At 33.9% G+C, this 12,733-nt stretch overlaps 2 protein-coding genes across 4 annotated transcripts; both read right to left on the bottom strand.

The window, feature by feature from the left end:
• Positions 1-202: 202 nt before the first annotated feature.
• On the bottom strand, positions 203-4,670 carry LOC111368855. 3 transcript variants are annotated; one of them, XM_022990335.1, is made up of 10 exons: positions 4,454-4,667; positions 4,256-4,339; positions 1,466-1,540; positions 1,342-1,384; positions 1,213-1,270; positions 893-1,060; positions 760-822; positions 586-680; positions 423-504; positions 203-335 (listed from the first exon to the last, which is right to left on the bottom strand). In XM_022990335.1, exons 1-10 carry the CDS (start codon positions 4,560-4,562, stop codon positions 219-221), a joined length of 894 nt encoding a protein of 297 aa, XP_022846103.1. In that variant the 5' UTR covers positions 4,563-4,667; the 3' UTR covers positions 203-218. The 3 variants fall into 3 exon arrangements, with proteins under 3 accessions (XP_022846103.1, XP_022846101.1, XP_022846104.1); XM_022990333.1 differs by having other exon boundaries at positions 423-680; positions 4,454-4,670; XM_022990336.1 differs by lacking the exon at positions 1,466-1,540 and having other exon boundaries at positions 4,454-4,668.
• Positions 4,671-6,436: 1,766 nt separating this feature from the next.
• On the bottom strand, positions 6,437-9,680 carry LOC111368856 (F-box protein At5g67140-like). The gene is made up of 5 exons (XM_022990337.1): positions 9,260-9,680; positions 8,994-9,140; positions 7,999-8,134; positions 6,998-7,096; positions 6,437-6,844 (listed from the first exon to the last, which is right to left on the bottom strand). The coding sequence occupies exons 1-5, from the start codon at positions 9,361-9,363 to the stop codon at positions 6,656-6,658; spliced, it is 675 nt and encodes a 224-aa protein (XP_022846105.1). The 5' UTR covers positions 9,364-9,680; the 3' UTR covers positions 6,437-6,655.
• Positions 9,681-12,733: the final 3,053 nt, after the last annotated feature.

Here is a 12,733-nt window from a genome sequence, read left to right on the forward strand (position 1 = left end):
TGGGACCAAAATTTTAACTTAAATCTTTTGGTAGAGGACTTGGGTTTAAATCTTGAGGGGCGCTATAGAAATCCGTAAGGGATTAAGATGGGTTTAGGCTCTCCCAAAATGGACTATATACATGAGAACGGTTGGGCATGATGCTCGGGTCGTTACATGAAGGGTGAGAACACGACTCTTTTACTATTGGACTAATAATGAAGCGCATATATTTATGGTCAAACCTGAGCAGGTTCCTTTCCTTTCTTTAGATCTTCTTGCCTTCCCTCCTCAGTCACCTTCTCTTTAATGTACTCAATTTGTTCGTCCTCCCATTGAGCCAAGTCAGCAGCTTCCTAAATGCAGTTAAGCAAAATACATTACATAACAGACAACATACATAATGAGGCGGAATTATAAGGGCGTGCTCGAGGGACAAACACCTGATATTCACATCCTAAAGTCCACCATGGTGATTTCAAAGCCACCCTTGCAGAATCTTTTGCTTCTGTATTTCGTCCAACTCTACAAAAGACAAAAATGTTTATTATGCGGTGAACATGGTATAACACTATACCAATACCAACTAAAGTTAGGACTACAAACTTCAGTAGAACTTTGGCATTGAAGACAAAAGGGCGACCAAATCCTGGAAAATGCTCCTTTTTTGTATAGAATTCCCCAGTTATCAAAGCTGAAACCTTCCACCAGCATACATGTATCACTTGAAGAAGAAATAAAGTCACTTCCTGCAGAAAGAAAAATTCACAATCAACTTACCTGGTCCCCTTTATCAAAATGCTGCTCAACTTTACGTTCTAGAATATCTGGAAACAAGCCAACCTGCGATAAAATTAAGAAATTTTGTCAAATCAGCTAATATTAATACAAACAAAAAGTGCCTTTTTGGTACCTTTTTCAGAAGATAGATGTCTGTACTCGAAATCTGAGATGCAGCAAAATCACCCTTCTTATATAGCTTCTCTCCAGCATCAGCTGAAGCAAAAAATAACTCCTCATTCTTTTCCTGGGAACCCTTGATGTCTTCTTCCACCAAGATTCTGTGAATATATTGATCTACCTGTATTAGATGAAATGGAAAGATATAGTGAAAACACACTTTTACTGTTTTACATGAACACATGCGCATTAAATGCTATAATCCAACCCTATAACCTGATCTTATAAAACAAAATCTACCACTGAAGTCATGGAAAAACATATGCAGCTTACAGTCTTAGCCAAAAGCCACACTCCATACTTGTGAACCTCCACCACTGGCATTTCCATCCTGTATACATCAGGAGAGATTAAACAACAGAAAACTACGAAAACAAATTAGACAGCAATTTTAGGGAGTACCCAGCAGGAGCAGTTGGCCATCGTAATAACGCAGTTACAGAACCTGTAATCAATAAAATCATGGATGAAGATAGGAGATTTCAATAAACACTTTAGCCTCAAATAGAGAACCACATTAAAACACCTGAATTATTTTTGGATAGAGGAATGGCAAGAGGAAGCAGCCCTTGCTTAGCCCCAGGCGAAATTATTTGTTCACCTATTACAAAGAAATATAAAGAAAAGTTCATATGGGCCACTGAACTATGAAAACCAAAATGACCATAAATGATCCTATTTATGAAGAGATGATTCCATAGGGAATTAGTAGTGAAACTTGGTAGTGACATCATCATTATATCAAGCAATTGATGGATGGGAGATGAAAAATGCTCCACTCAATTGAACTGGAAAGTGAAAGTAGGACCCTTTTTATAGACAACCAATGCCTTTATGATGCCCACAATAGATTTCTTAGAGAAAATATGTGAACTTATATTCTGAAATAATTAGTGGGAAGGAACTGCATAAAAATTATTAAGATGACTACTTCACATACAGGACAAGTGACATGAAAGTTGAAACAAAAAATATATCTTTTAAGCTTTATCCACCATAAGGATCATCACCCTCCCATATCACTAGCTATCAGTTTGTATCCACTACTGGTTCCAATCCATATCCTATCGTTTGTATATATTCAAAGTTCAAAGGCACCAACTATATCTGTCACCTCCAACACCACCATGCTTACCTTCCCCATCCCATTGTTATTTGGCATGTAAATGTGCCTGATATATTATAAAAGCTAGGGCTAGCTTCTTAACTATTCAGCCATCTACTATAGTGTTTGCTAACTACTAAGTCTAGACTAAGATATGACATTTTTTGGTTGCTTAAGTTTGTTTACTCATTAATATCTGGTAATCATATTTGTCCCCTTATGATGTTTAATCATTTACTTTCTATTATGAGGACAACTATGCAGCCACATTTGTGTTGAAATGTACAAGAGAAGGAGTTCAATGCATCATGCTTTCAACTAATTCTCTTACATGTGTTTCAGCTTCAGGAATTGAAATCTAAGCCCCTACAATTGAAGGATGCAAGCCAATTTTCAGCTGTTATTTGCTTAAAATCATACTAGCACTCCTTTTTGTCACTAAAAATCTATTTAAAGCCTTCTCAGCTTTTGCCAAAACAAGGCTGCAATTCAACCTTAAACCCTTTGGTAACTTCAGATTTCTCGATCTAAGGTTGCATTGATGTGTGTGTGGGGGAGCCAGGGGCACAGGATATTGTTGGATTGCAGGTAATATGGGTTTAAAACCATCTATCTGGATCTGCATAAAATATGATGGGTAGGGTCAACGATTAACAGTTTGACACAACCACCAACCTATTCAGGTTGGACTTGGTTTGGGTGAGGGTGCCCACCGAGATCAAGACCTGTAAATGCTAGAGTAGTTGAAAGGGTGTTCGTTTCGGTGTAGGTGATTGGGAAGCTAAAAGCTCAATTTGACGTGCCGCTGCAGCCATGTCTAGTTATGTGGCAAGGCATAACGACCAAATAATGCCACGTGACTAGAAGAGATCAATTGTGATATTTCATTATGCACGGCAAGCAAACTAAAATGTTTCCTAAAAGCATATTACCCTGAAGGTTATCCTATCTGAAGTTAAAAATTTTAGTTTATTCTGAATATATTGAGGACTTGTGTGTGCGTTTATATAGGATCGACACATTCGAAGTTTTAGATCCTGCACTTAGTACAATTGACTTTATACACAGTTACGATTGTATTGATTTTTAGCTCCATTCCGGATTTGTACATCTTAAAGTTCTGAATGGTTCAATTTCTATTTAGTGATACATTGTACTTGTACATTTGATGCAATACATTTTTGTATTAGACTTGTACATTTGAAAGTACATTCATAATATGACATGTATATCTGCATTGCTAGTCCTGAATTTTGAAGTTATGAGTGGATACAATGAAGCTTATCCTCCACCGTCTCACTGGCCAACCTTGACCCCTATTATTTTGAGATCATGTCTGTGTCTCAATTTGGTATTGCTCTCGTAGCCGTACCGAAATAATGTTGTAGCCCTAGATGTCCAATCAAGGGAATCCATTGTAAGCTCAAAGCCATTTCTAACGAAATAGAAAAAGTATTCCCAATCATTTTCCATAGGATCCTCTACTTGTTTAGTTTGGATTTTGACCAAAGTTTTGAAATCCCCAGTTTACTCAAATTTTCGAAACCATTCTTATTAAAGCATTTTATCATATATGTACATGGTGTTACGTCTCTAGCCCCACCATTTTCTTTTTCAAACTAAGGGAAGTGGCATCTCATTTGGACCAAATGGTACAAGAAAATCTCCCACAAATTACCATAGTTTGGAGTTTCCTTATACAGGGATAATTAAGAATAGGCTCGTTGTGCTCTTTACAGGTCAGGGACTTCCGAATACACTTGAACCCAATTTTCCAGCCTCTTTTGTGATATTACTGTTGCGGAAGATGAATCCAAAGTTTTTCCTCATCAAATTTTATAAAAGTAAAATCAACAAAGACGTCAATCAAGAATCAAATAGAATGCAATGTGGAAAGAAAATTGGTCATGCTTTCATCCAATCATTACAACGAAGGAAGATTACAACAACAAACTAAGCTTTATACCTAATAAATAAACTACATGAATCATTCTGTAAAGTTTATTACAACGTGTATTTGGATAAGAATGAAGATTATGTTAGCATAATTATTGCCTCCCACAATATCCCAGATTTTAAAGAAAATAAGCCAATATACCGAAATAAGCAACATTGTCCATTATTCAAACATGTTGAGCTCTATTAAGTACTCTCATGTGAAAAGTACAAGTGCAGCAAAATCAGATAGAAAGAGAAAAAGTCATGGCTCACCTCTGACCTGAAGCATTTTCAATAGATGATTCAAATGCTCCGGAGGTTGAGTAACAGCCACATCTTTGATAAACGACACGTGGTCTGCATTCCAAGAACAAAACCATTATTCCCATTAATGTGTGTTCGTGTTTATCGTAAGTAGTAATTCTATATGCACGAACTGAGAGATGCTGTGAACATGTGCAATTAGTGTACCAGGAGAAGAAAAGTAGCATCTGAAAGTAGGTTTGCAGCGCCTAAAGAGAACCGTCGGAAAAGTGGTGGCGCGTGGGACTCCGAACACCACTCCACCGCCTAGCTTCATATCCTTCGGCTTCCGTTTTGCCACTTGTTTCTCTCTATTGGGTCAGTTTCTGGGATATTGTTTTGCAACGGAAAATGCAGCAGTTGCCTACTCGAGAAAGGGAAGCATTTGACATAAATAACACAAAAATAGAAAACATAATGACGCGCTTTCTCATTTTAACACTATTCGTGAATTCAACTCGTGGAAATCCTCCACTCTTAAAAATAAATAAATAAATATTTGTAGAAGATTGAGAATTAAAGGGTTGAATCGAAATCAAACATGAAGTGAATAATTATAATCGATAAAAGTAATGAATTTATCAGTTCTCAACTTGTTTTATAGTTCGCAATTTCTCAATGTTTCAACTAAATCAAACTAATTTTTTTTTATTTTCGAGCATGGTTTTGACAATATTAGTGGAAATGATTTCTTTCATAATGAGTTCTAAATGAGAGCTCAAACTAACAAGTCAAAAAATAGAGAATAACGATGATAACCATCTTGTAAATCAAACTTGACTCGTTACTAGGAACTATTTGCATTTGGAACATTTTGACACTATGGATTTCCATCTTAGAATGGAATATTTCAATTATTTGGCTTGCCATATCATAGTTTTACCATTTGAAAGGAATTTTTGTGAAGCTTCGCTAGTGTAAACAATGGTATACGTCATTTTTAAATGAATAAGCTCAAAATCTAATACAATAACAATTCATACAAGTTCGGCAATGATATTACAAGTGACTATCTAGCAAAGGTAACTTGATATATTGGTTAAGTTATACTCTACAAAATATTGCATTATTGAAGGTTTCAAGACATTTCGACAATGTAAGCTATAGATACATTGCATGTAGAATAGAGCAAGCAACAAGAATAGCCAAATTAAACATATGAATCAAGGAACGAGATATTAATTAAAAAAATCAAAAATAGTAAATATACTGAATTGATCAACACTACCAACTATACTACTACTTTATTTCCCTATCATCTTTCGAAAGGAAGAGAACATATGAATCTCATTTCATTTGCTAGTCAGAGGTAAATAGAAAGATATCGTCATAAGATAAGGAAGAGATTAACAGTTTTGATAGATTTTTTTTTTATTTTTTATTTTTCATTTTTGAAACCAAAATAACAATTACATTATTAGATAACGTCGTGAGAACAACCAGCGAAAATAAAATTCAAAATACAATCTACCAGTGTTGGCACTGAGTACAAAGTAACCAAAGTCGCCTATATAGTTGGCTACTTTTTGTCGTCTCTTAGCCCGTAAAGAGACAATTGCCATTGAGCGATTTTCCTAACTTAGTACAAAAGTTACACGTATAACGAATAGGCATGATAAGAGAACCTAAAAAATGGCAAACAGTCAACTAATTAAGGTCTTCATTGTTTATTTATTTATTTTTTCAATATACGCAGTGATGAAAGAGTAAGAAAAACTCAATTTATACTACTTAATTTGTTATTGCTATTAACCTATCAAAAATTACCACGAGTAACTTCAATTTTCTCCTAATAAAACCAACCATTTTTCAAGGGGGTGAAAAACCAACCATCCCAAGTTCAATTAATTCGAAAACTCATAATAGTAATGTGAAATATGCTACGTCGTCCACCCTACTCACATGGAGGGAGATCCACTTCGGATAAATTATATTTTATTCGAGGTGGGTCCCCCTCCATGGAAGCAGGTACACCGTTATGAACACTCTGATATACATTTAGTATAGCTCTAGTAATGTAGTCCCATCCTAGGGGAGCAAGACACAAAAATAACACTAGTCTTAGGATACTGAAACACAGAAATAACATGCAGAAAACCTGCAAATTTTTTCATTAATGCAAGTACGCAACAACAAACTAAAACCAAGTCATGTTACCAATAAATTTCGCGGCTGGCTTAAAATTTTCATTGATGAATTTAAGGAATAATAATGTGTACATATGAAGGAATTGTCACCAGTTAATTGAATTGATAAGTACAGAGCAAGCAATCTTTACACAATGTGTTCTATTAACATTTTGTGAAGAGAAATAATCTATTCACATATAGCATTACTGTCCAAACAACTGGCATTCCTTAAAAGACCCTTTCATTCAGCACCTAACAACATTTCTTTGGGTAGTATTTTAAGGGCTGGGCTGATTGTAAGCAGACCAATGAAGCAGTCCAGAGGAACTCTCATACCCCATGCGTTGATCGACTCGAGTTTCCGACATTTGTTAACCAGCAGAGTAAGCCCGTCCTCGGTTACGTGATGACAGCCCCACAAAACAATGGTCTGATATACAATTTTATTACATTCAGAATAAATAAAAAGGTCTCACATGATATGCAGTTCTAGACAGAATTAGACGATACAATAAATAAAATGTCGTCTTGTCTTGTCCAATCTATATTACCACACATAAATTAAAGTTATGAAAAGTCAAACCTTCAGATGTGGGCAGCTATCTGCAATTACGGACATAGATGCATCCGTGATAAATGTACCACCAATATTCAGGTGTTGCAGAGAAGTAGCTCTTGAAATCTGAGGAAATATAAGATAATGAAAAAGTATTCCGATTCTGAATATTGAAGAAAGCTACTTGATGAATTCATGTGAAATGTGAGAAGGCTTTTATTTAGACAAAATTCAAATTTGTGTAAACAAACATTTTGCAATATTGTTCTCAAAGATCAAGACAATTGAAAACAAGAGGAGGGAATCGCACCATCAGAACTCTCTTACCCAGCCTCTTTGTAATAAAAAAGAAACAAGACGAACCATAGAAGAAAAGTTCAACATGACACTAAATTGCATTAACAATCAAACAAGTGCAGGCAGAATCTCGAACCAGATTTCTTTTATACTGATGACAACATAGAATGGCATGCTGCAGAACTGAAAATTTCCTCTTCGTTCAATTTAAAGGATGCAGGAGCACGATACTTGCCTGGCTAAAGCATGTAGACAATCTTGTTCTGATGCATTTTTAGAGGACATAATCCTAATCCACTGATAGATATATTACTAAATAGGTACTGAAACTGCATACTGGTTGACATGTTGATTAGTTTATCATACATTATGTTTATTTTCTTTATTTCTCTGGAGACAACAAAAATCTGTCTTAAAGCAGCAAGAGCTTGTAGGTTCTCGTATTATGACCTCCAGTACAACTAGTGCCTGCTTCATATGCAAGAATGAAAAAAAAAAATAACAATAAATAATAATAATAACTTATTTTCTTTATTAATATTGTTCACTTTTCTATCCAATCCTTATCAAACATGCCATTAAGCAGAATGGATTCAAAAACTAAAATATTATTGAGATGACACAAAGAAGTGAAAATGCTGATGTTGTAGGGAATCAAATAGAGCATACGAGATAGCAATGCAATTGGTTACACGAAGAATGCACTATAAGAGACGATGATGACTGTGTACCAGTTGACCAACTCCTTTGTCTGTGATTCCAGTTAAACCCCACAGGGAAATTGAGACCAAGTTGCTGATACATTTTGCCTTGGACAATTGGTCCAGTCCATGATCTGTTATTTGGCAACCCCAACAGCTCCTTGGTCTGAAGATAAAATACATGGCAAAACCTTGTAAAACTAGATAATCAGAGTAAAAATTCTCAAATTGATGCTAAACAAACCGATAAATGGCACGATTAATTTTCGAATGATAAAAAAGGGAAAAGAAAGAAAAGAAAAAAAGGAACAATCTGTACACCACAGTCTAGACAGAAAGTAACACGTTTTATGACTTGTATGCAACTATTTATATCCCATAACCAGCATTTCCTTTTTCATCCTAATAATTCAGTTATACATCATTGAAACTGATTCCATTACATATTCAAATACACTCCAATAATTTAAAAAGAAAAGATAATCTACTACACCCTCATCCCACTATGAAGTAAAAGAATCCTTCCTATTATGGCTGCAATTCAGAGGGTCTAAAGCATATAAACGATCGCTGCCCTAAAAGACATATTTAGTATTCCAGCTAATATCTCCCATAGGAGAATGCCCTGTTGAGCCATTTCATCTAAAACTTTAAGCTATTGGAGAGAGAACATGCCCCTTCATGTAGACATATTAATATTCTTTTGTAACGAAGACCTCACACATCTAAAATTTTTATAAAGGGATGGAAAGGAAACCCGACCCTGGATCCTCATTGGAGGAACATCTCACGGAAAAACATGAGATGATTTAACACACTCAATGACCCTAACAGATGTGGATTTCCTCAGCAAAGCATAGGCCTTATATTTCATTCTGTGTAATCCCTAAAAAGTTCCCCACTAAATTAGTAAAAGAATGTTCTTGTTGACCAAAAACAAATGCCAGAAAACAATACTCCTACACAAAAAACTGCAATTGATGTGCAAAAATACACAAATATATAGAGAGAGTAATTATCTATACATGCAGAGCTCCTTGAGGCCATAAGCATGAAGAACAAGGCGAGTAACAGATTCATCATCCATTTCCCAGCCTGCAAAACTCAGTTTCTCCTTCCTCGCCAGCGATTCCTTTACTCCTTGCCTCCATTTTCTGCACACGCCACTTGCCCTGAAGACACAGGTAATCAAACACGTGAAGCACCAAAAAAATATATTTATCGCTTGTCAAAACCTTATAATCAACTTAAATTCAATTAAGAAAATCAGAGAAAAATAGAAGAAGCTAACTGGGCCAAATCATTGAAGCAAGTGATGAGCGAAAATATATGAGCCAGAAGATCAATTGGAAGCCGATCAATTTCCGCCTCTTCTTTCCCACCTCCTCCCCTCATACTTCAATTATCCGTAAACACACGCAAAATCAAGATCAGGGATGAAACTAGAGAGAGAAACAACTCTGCTTTGTGACGTATATGTGCGTATATATCTATTGAGAGAAAGGGTCTTCGATTAAATACAGAGAATTTATACTATGAGTGTGTGTCGAAACAAAGTGTGGTCATCTTTTCGTCATCGTTTCCCAGTTTTAATCGAATCATTCATTAATCTTCCGCTTTTAACAAGATTTTTAATTTTGTGAGGTGGGTTTTGGAAATCTTTGCGAAGACTCGGACTGGATTCATTTGTCAGACTCGGACAGCAGATTCTTGAATCTTTCTAATAATTTAATATTTATTTTTTTCGACTTTTGGCCTTTGCGTAATTAATAGAGTTTGATTTTTCTTTAAAAAACGGTCGGTGTATTTTTCGTGTATTCCCTCGCAGGTCCTCATCACTCCACGTGGTGCTGAGCTGTTACTGCCTTGATTTTTATCCCTCATTTGGCAGTCATTTTGTAGAGTTGAAAATGAGTGAAATAATAATTTTTTAAAAAATTAGTGATTGAAAAAGAAAAAAGTTTTCGATTTATGTATAATATTATTTTATGAAAATTGTGTGGTTGAAAATGAAAGAATAAAAATGTAATGTAAGAATGTTAGAACCCCATTTTTTACCTCATTAAAATGAAAAATATGATCGTTATCCATAACATCAAATCACCATATTTGACTTTTTATCTCTTGTGTGAGTCCATAACAACTACATTTTTCATTCTCATTTTTTCAATAATGTGGCTCAAACGGGAGCGTCATGTAATAGAAATTAATGGAGGTCAACCCCCGGGAGCATAGTCTAGTAGTGCAAAGGGCATGAGTGAGGTTATCCCACGCCTTACTGGCAGCTGCAATGTGGGGGTTCGATTCCTGAGACATAGAATTGGACTCCTTGTAGGCGTAGTATACAGGCAACTCTTGTTTCCTGACCTGTTGGGGCACATCCCGCGATTTACCTCCCTCACAAAGTTTTAGGGGTGGAGCAGTGGGAGCCCTCGAGATTGGGGTTTAACCTTTTTAATTAATGGAGGTCAAATGGGGGCTTAGCACAATTTCCACTTCTTCTTCTTTTATTTATTTTTTTTATTTTTGAGAAATATTATTAGTCCCATTGAAATTACATTCACAATCTAAGTAGCGTTAATGTGATATTAAATGATTTGTGAAATTAAATAATTCACTTAATTTTACATTTCATTCAACTTATTATCTAATGGCATTTAGCCTAGAATTGCAATCACGGTGAACCTATATAGTATTATTCTTTATTTTTGAGCAGGCTCGTTTATATAGTGGCTTGTTTCAGTAAAAACGAAAGAGAATCTCGAGAGGATTGCATGTTCGGTATTTTTATTATTTTTACGAGAAATGAAATAAATGAACATTAAAAGTACATTATTATTTCTAAGTGAATAATTTAGAATATATATGTTATGTTGAATTAAAAAAATATGATATAATATATTCATTTTACATATATTTATGTTTGGCATTTAAATTAAAAAATGTTGAAAATTAAAGAAATTAAATGAGGTTGTTAAATGGTTTTAATAATAAATTATTCAATAATCCTATTTGCAATCTATCGCTACGACAATTACTCTACATGACATACACATGATAGATGTTTATTTGATGCACTAGTCAATAAAAAAACTATCATATTAATACATCAAATAACCATTTGTTATGTGTATATTATGTAAGACGATTGCCGTAATAAATGACTACAAAGACGATTGCCGTAATAAATGACTACAAATAGCATTAGCGTGTTACTATGTTTGATTGACTTTATTTTTCATAAAAATGTCATTTTTTATTCAAATTCCTACTTTTGGGGTTTTACTTTTTTCATTAAAAATATTTTCTAAGTTTTAGTCATGTGACCATATTTTTATCAAAAAAAACAAAAAAAAATTATTTTCTTTAGGGAGTTGTGATTTTTATTTTCCAGGTAATCCACTATTTCTTTTTCTCTCTCATTTAACTACCAATAAAAAATAAACAACTATAATATTTTTTAGATTGAAAATTAAATCAATTAAATACATTTCATTAACAATTTCAATACAAACAAGTTCTAAACAATTGAATTGGCTAGAATTTATTTTCTTTTCATGCAAATTTGTAGCCTAAATTATTGGCCAACTTTAAGGGATTTTAGATGGCTTCATATTTAGTTAATGGCATTAATTATTTGGTAATTACTTCATATTTATTGTTATTTTCATTTATATGGGGAGGGTTCTGTCTAGGCAAATATTAGAGTAATACTACTAGTACATAATTATATACAGATTGATGTACATGGCAAGGAAAATAACAGTTTGAAAGAGAGAGAAAGAGAAATAAAAAAGAGTGAAGAAAAACAATTAAATTATAATATAATATTATGTCATCAATCTGTAAATTATTATGTATATGTAGCATTACTACAAAAGTGAAGTAATTTTTTATGTTTTTTTAAAACAATATGAAGGTAATGAAAATATTTTGAAATATTATTGCAGTAATTCATTACTCGATTTCATACTTCTAAATACATACCAAACTACCATTATAGAGTTTTTCTTTTAAAATTATTTCCATAACAGTTAGCATTGAATTCAAAAATATATTAACAAGAGTCAAAGTTCAAAAGAGTTTCAATAATCAATTTCAATTGAATTACAGGAGAAAATGAATTCTTAATTGTTACTAAAATATAAGATAAAATGGAAGAAAGAACCCCAATCACGATCTAAAGATAAGCAAATGGTTTTCCCTATTGTGTATGAAGTTTTTTTTTTCAAAGAATGAAGATCAAACAAGGGCATAAATGACAAAATTCATATTTTATAGGGGCACGGGCCTACGCCCAACTTCCCTATCATTCTATAGAATAAGATATTTTTATCTATTTAGTTACATTGAAGACATGTTAGTATTTAAAAAAAAAAAATTGTTTGGTCAAGCTTTTAAAGTGCTTCAAGCACTGAATCTCAGTGAATTTGGTTCCAAATTAAATATAAATAATGGGTCAATATGTTTAAGATAACAAAATAGAGTTCAACCAATTTATAAATTATAATTAATTATAAGCTTTGCCAACGTGTGAGAAGCTTATGTGACGACCTAAGTTAACCCTATGCTGATACGGTCTGCTAGTTGAACAGGTCATACCGTTCATAAAGGTTTGTCCCTTGCTCGACCTTAAAATTGATAAGGCCAAGCGTGAATGGGCCAAATCGACTCAGGCTAGCTTTATGATACTCCTTATTGATAAGAAATATTTTAAACCCTATTTATATCAACACTTGTTTTCACTCGCACATTCTTTTATAAA

Source organism: Olea europaea, chromosome 19 (assembly GCF_002742605.1).
Source record: "Olea europaea var. sylvestris chromosome 19, O_europaea_v1, whole genome shotgun sequence".
Taxonomy (NCBI): domain Eukaryota; kingdom Viridiplantae; phylum Streptophyta; class Magnoliopsida; order Lamiales; family Oleaceae; genus Olea; species Olea europaea.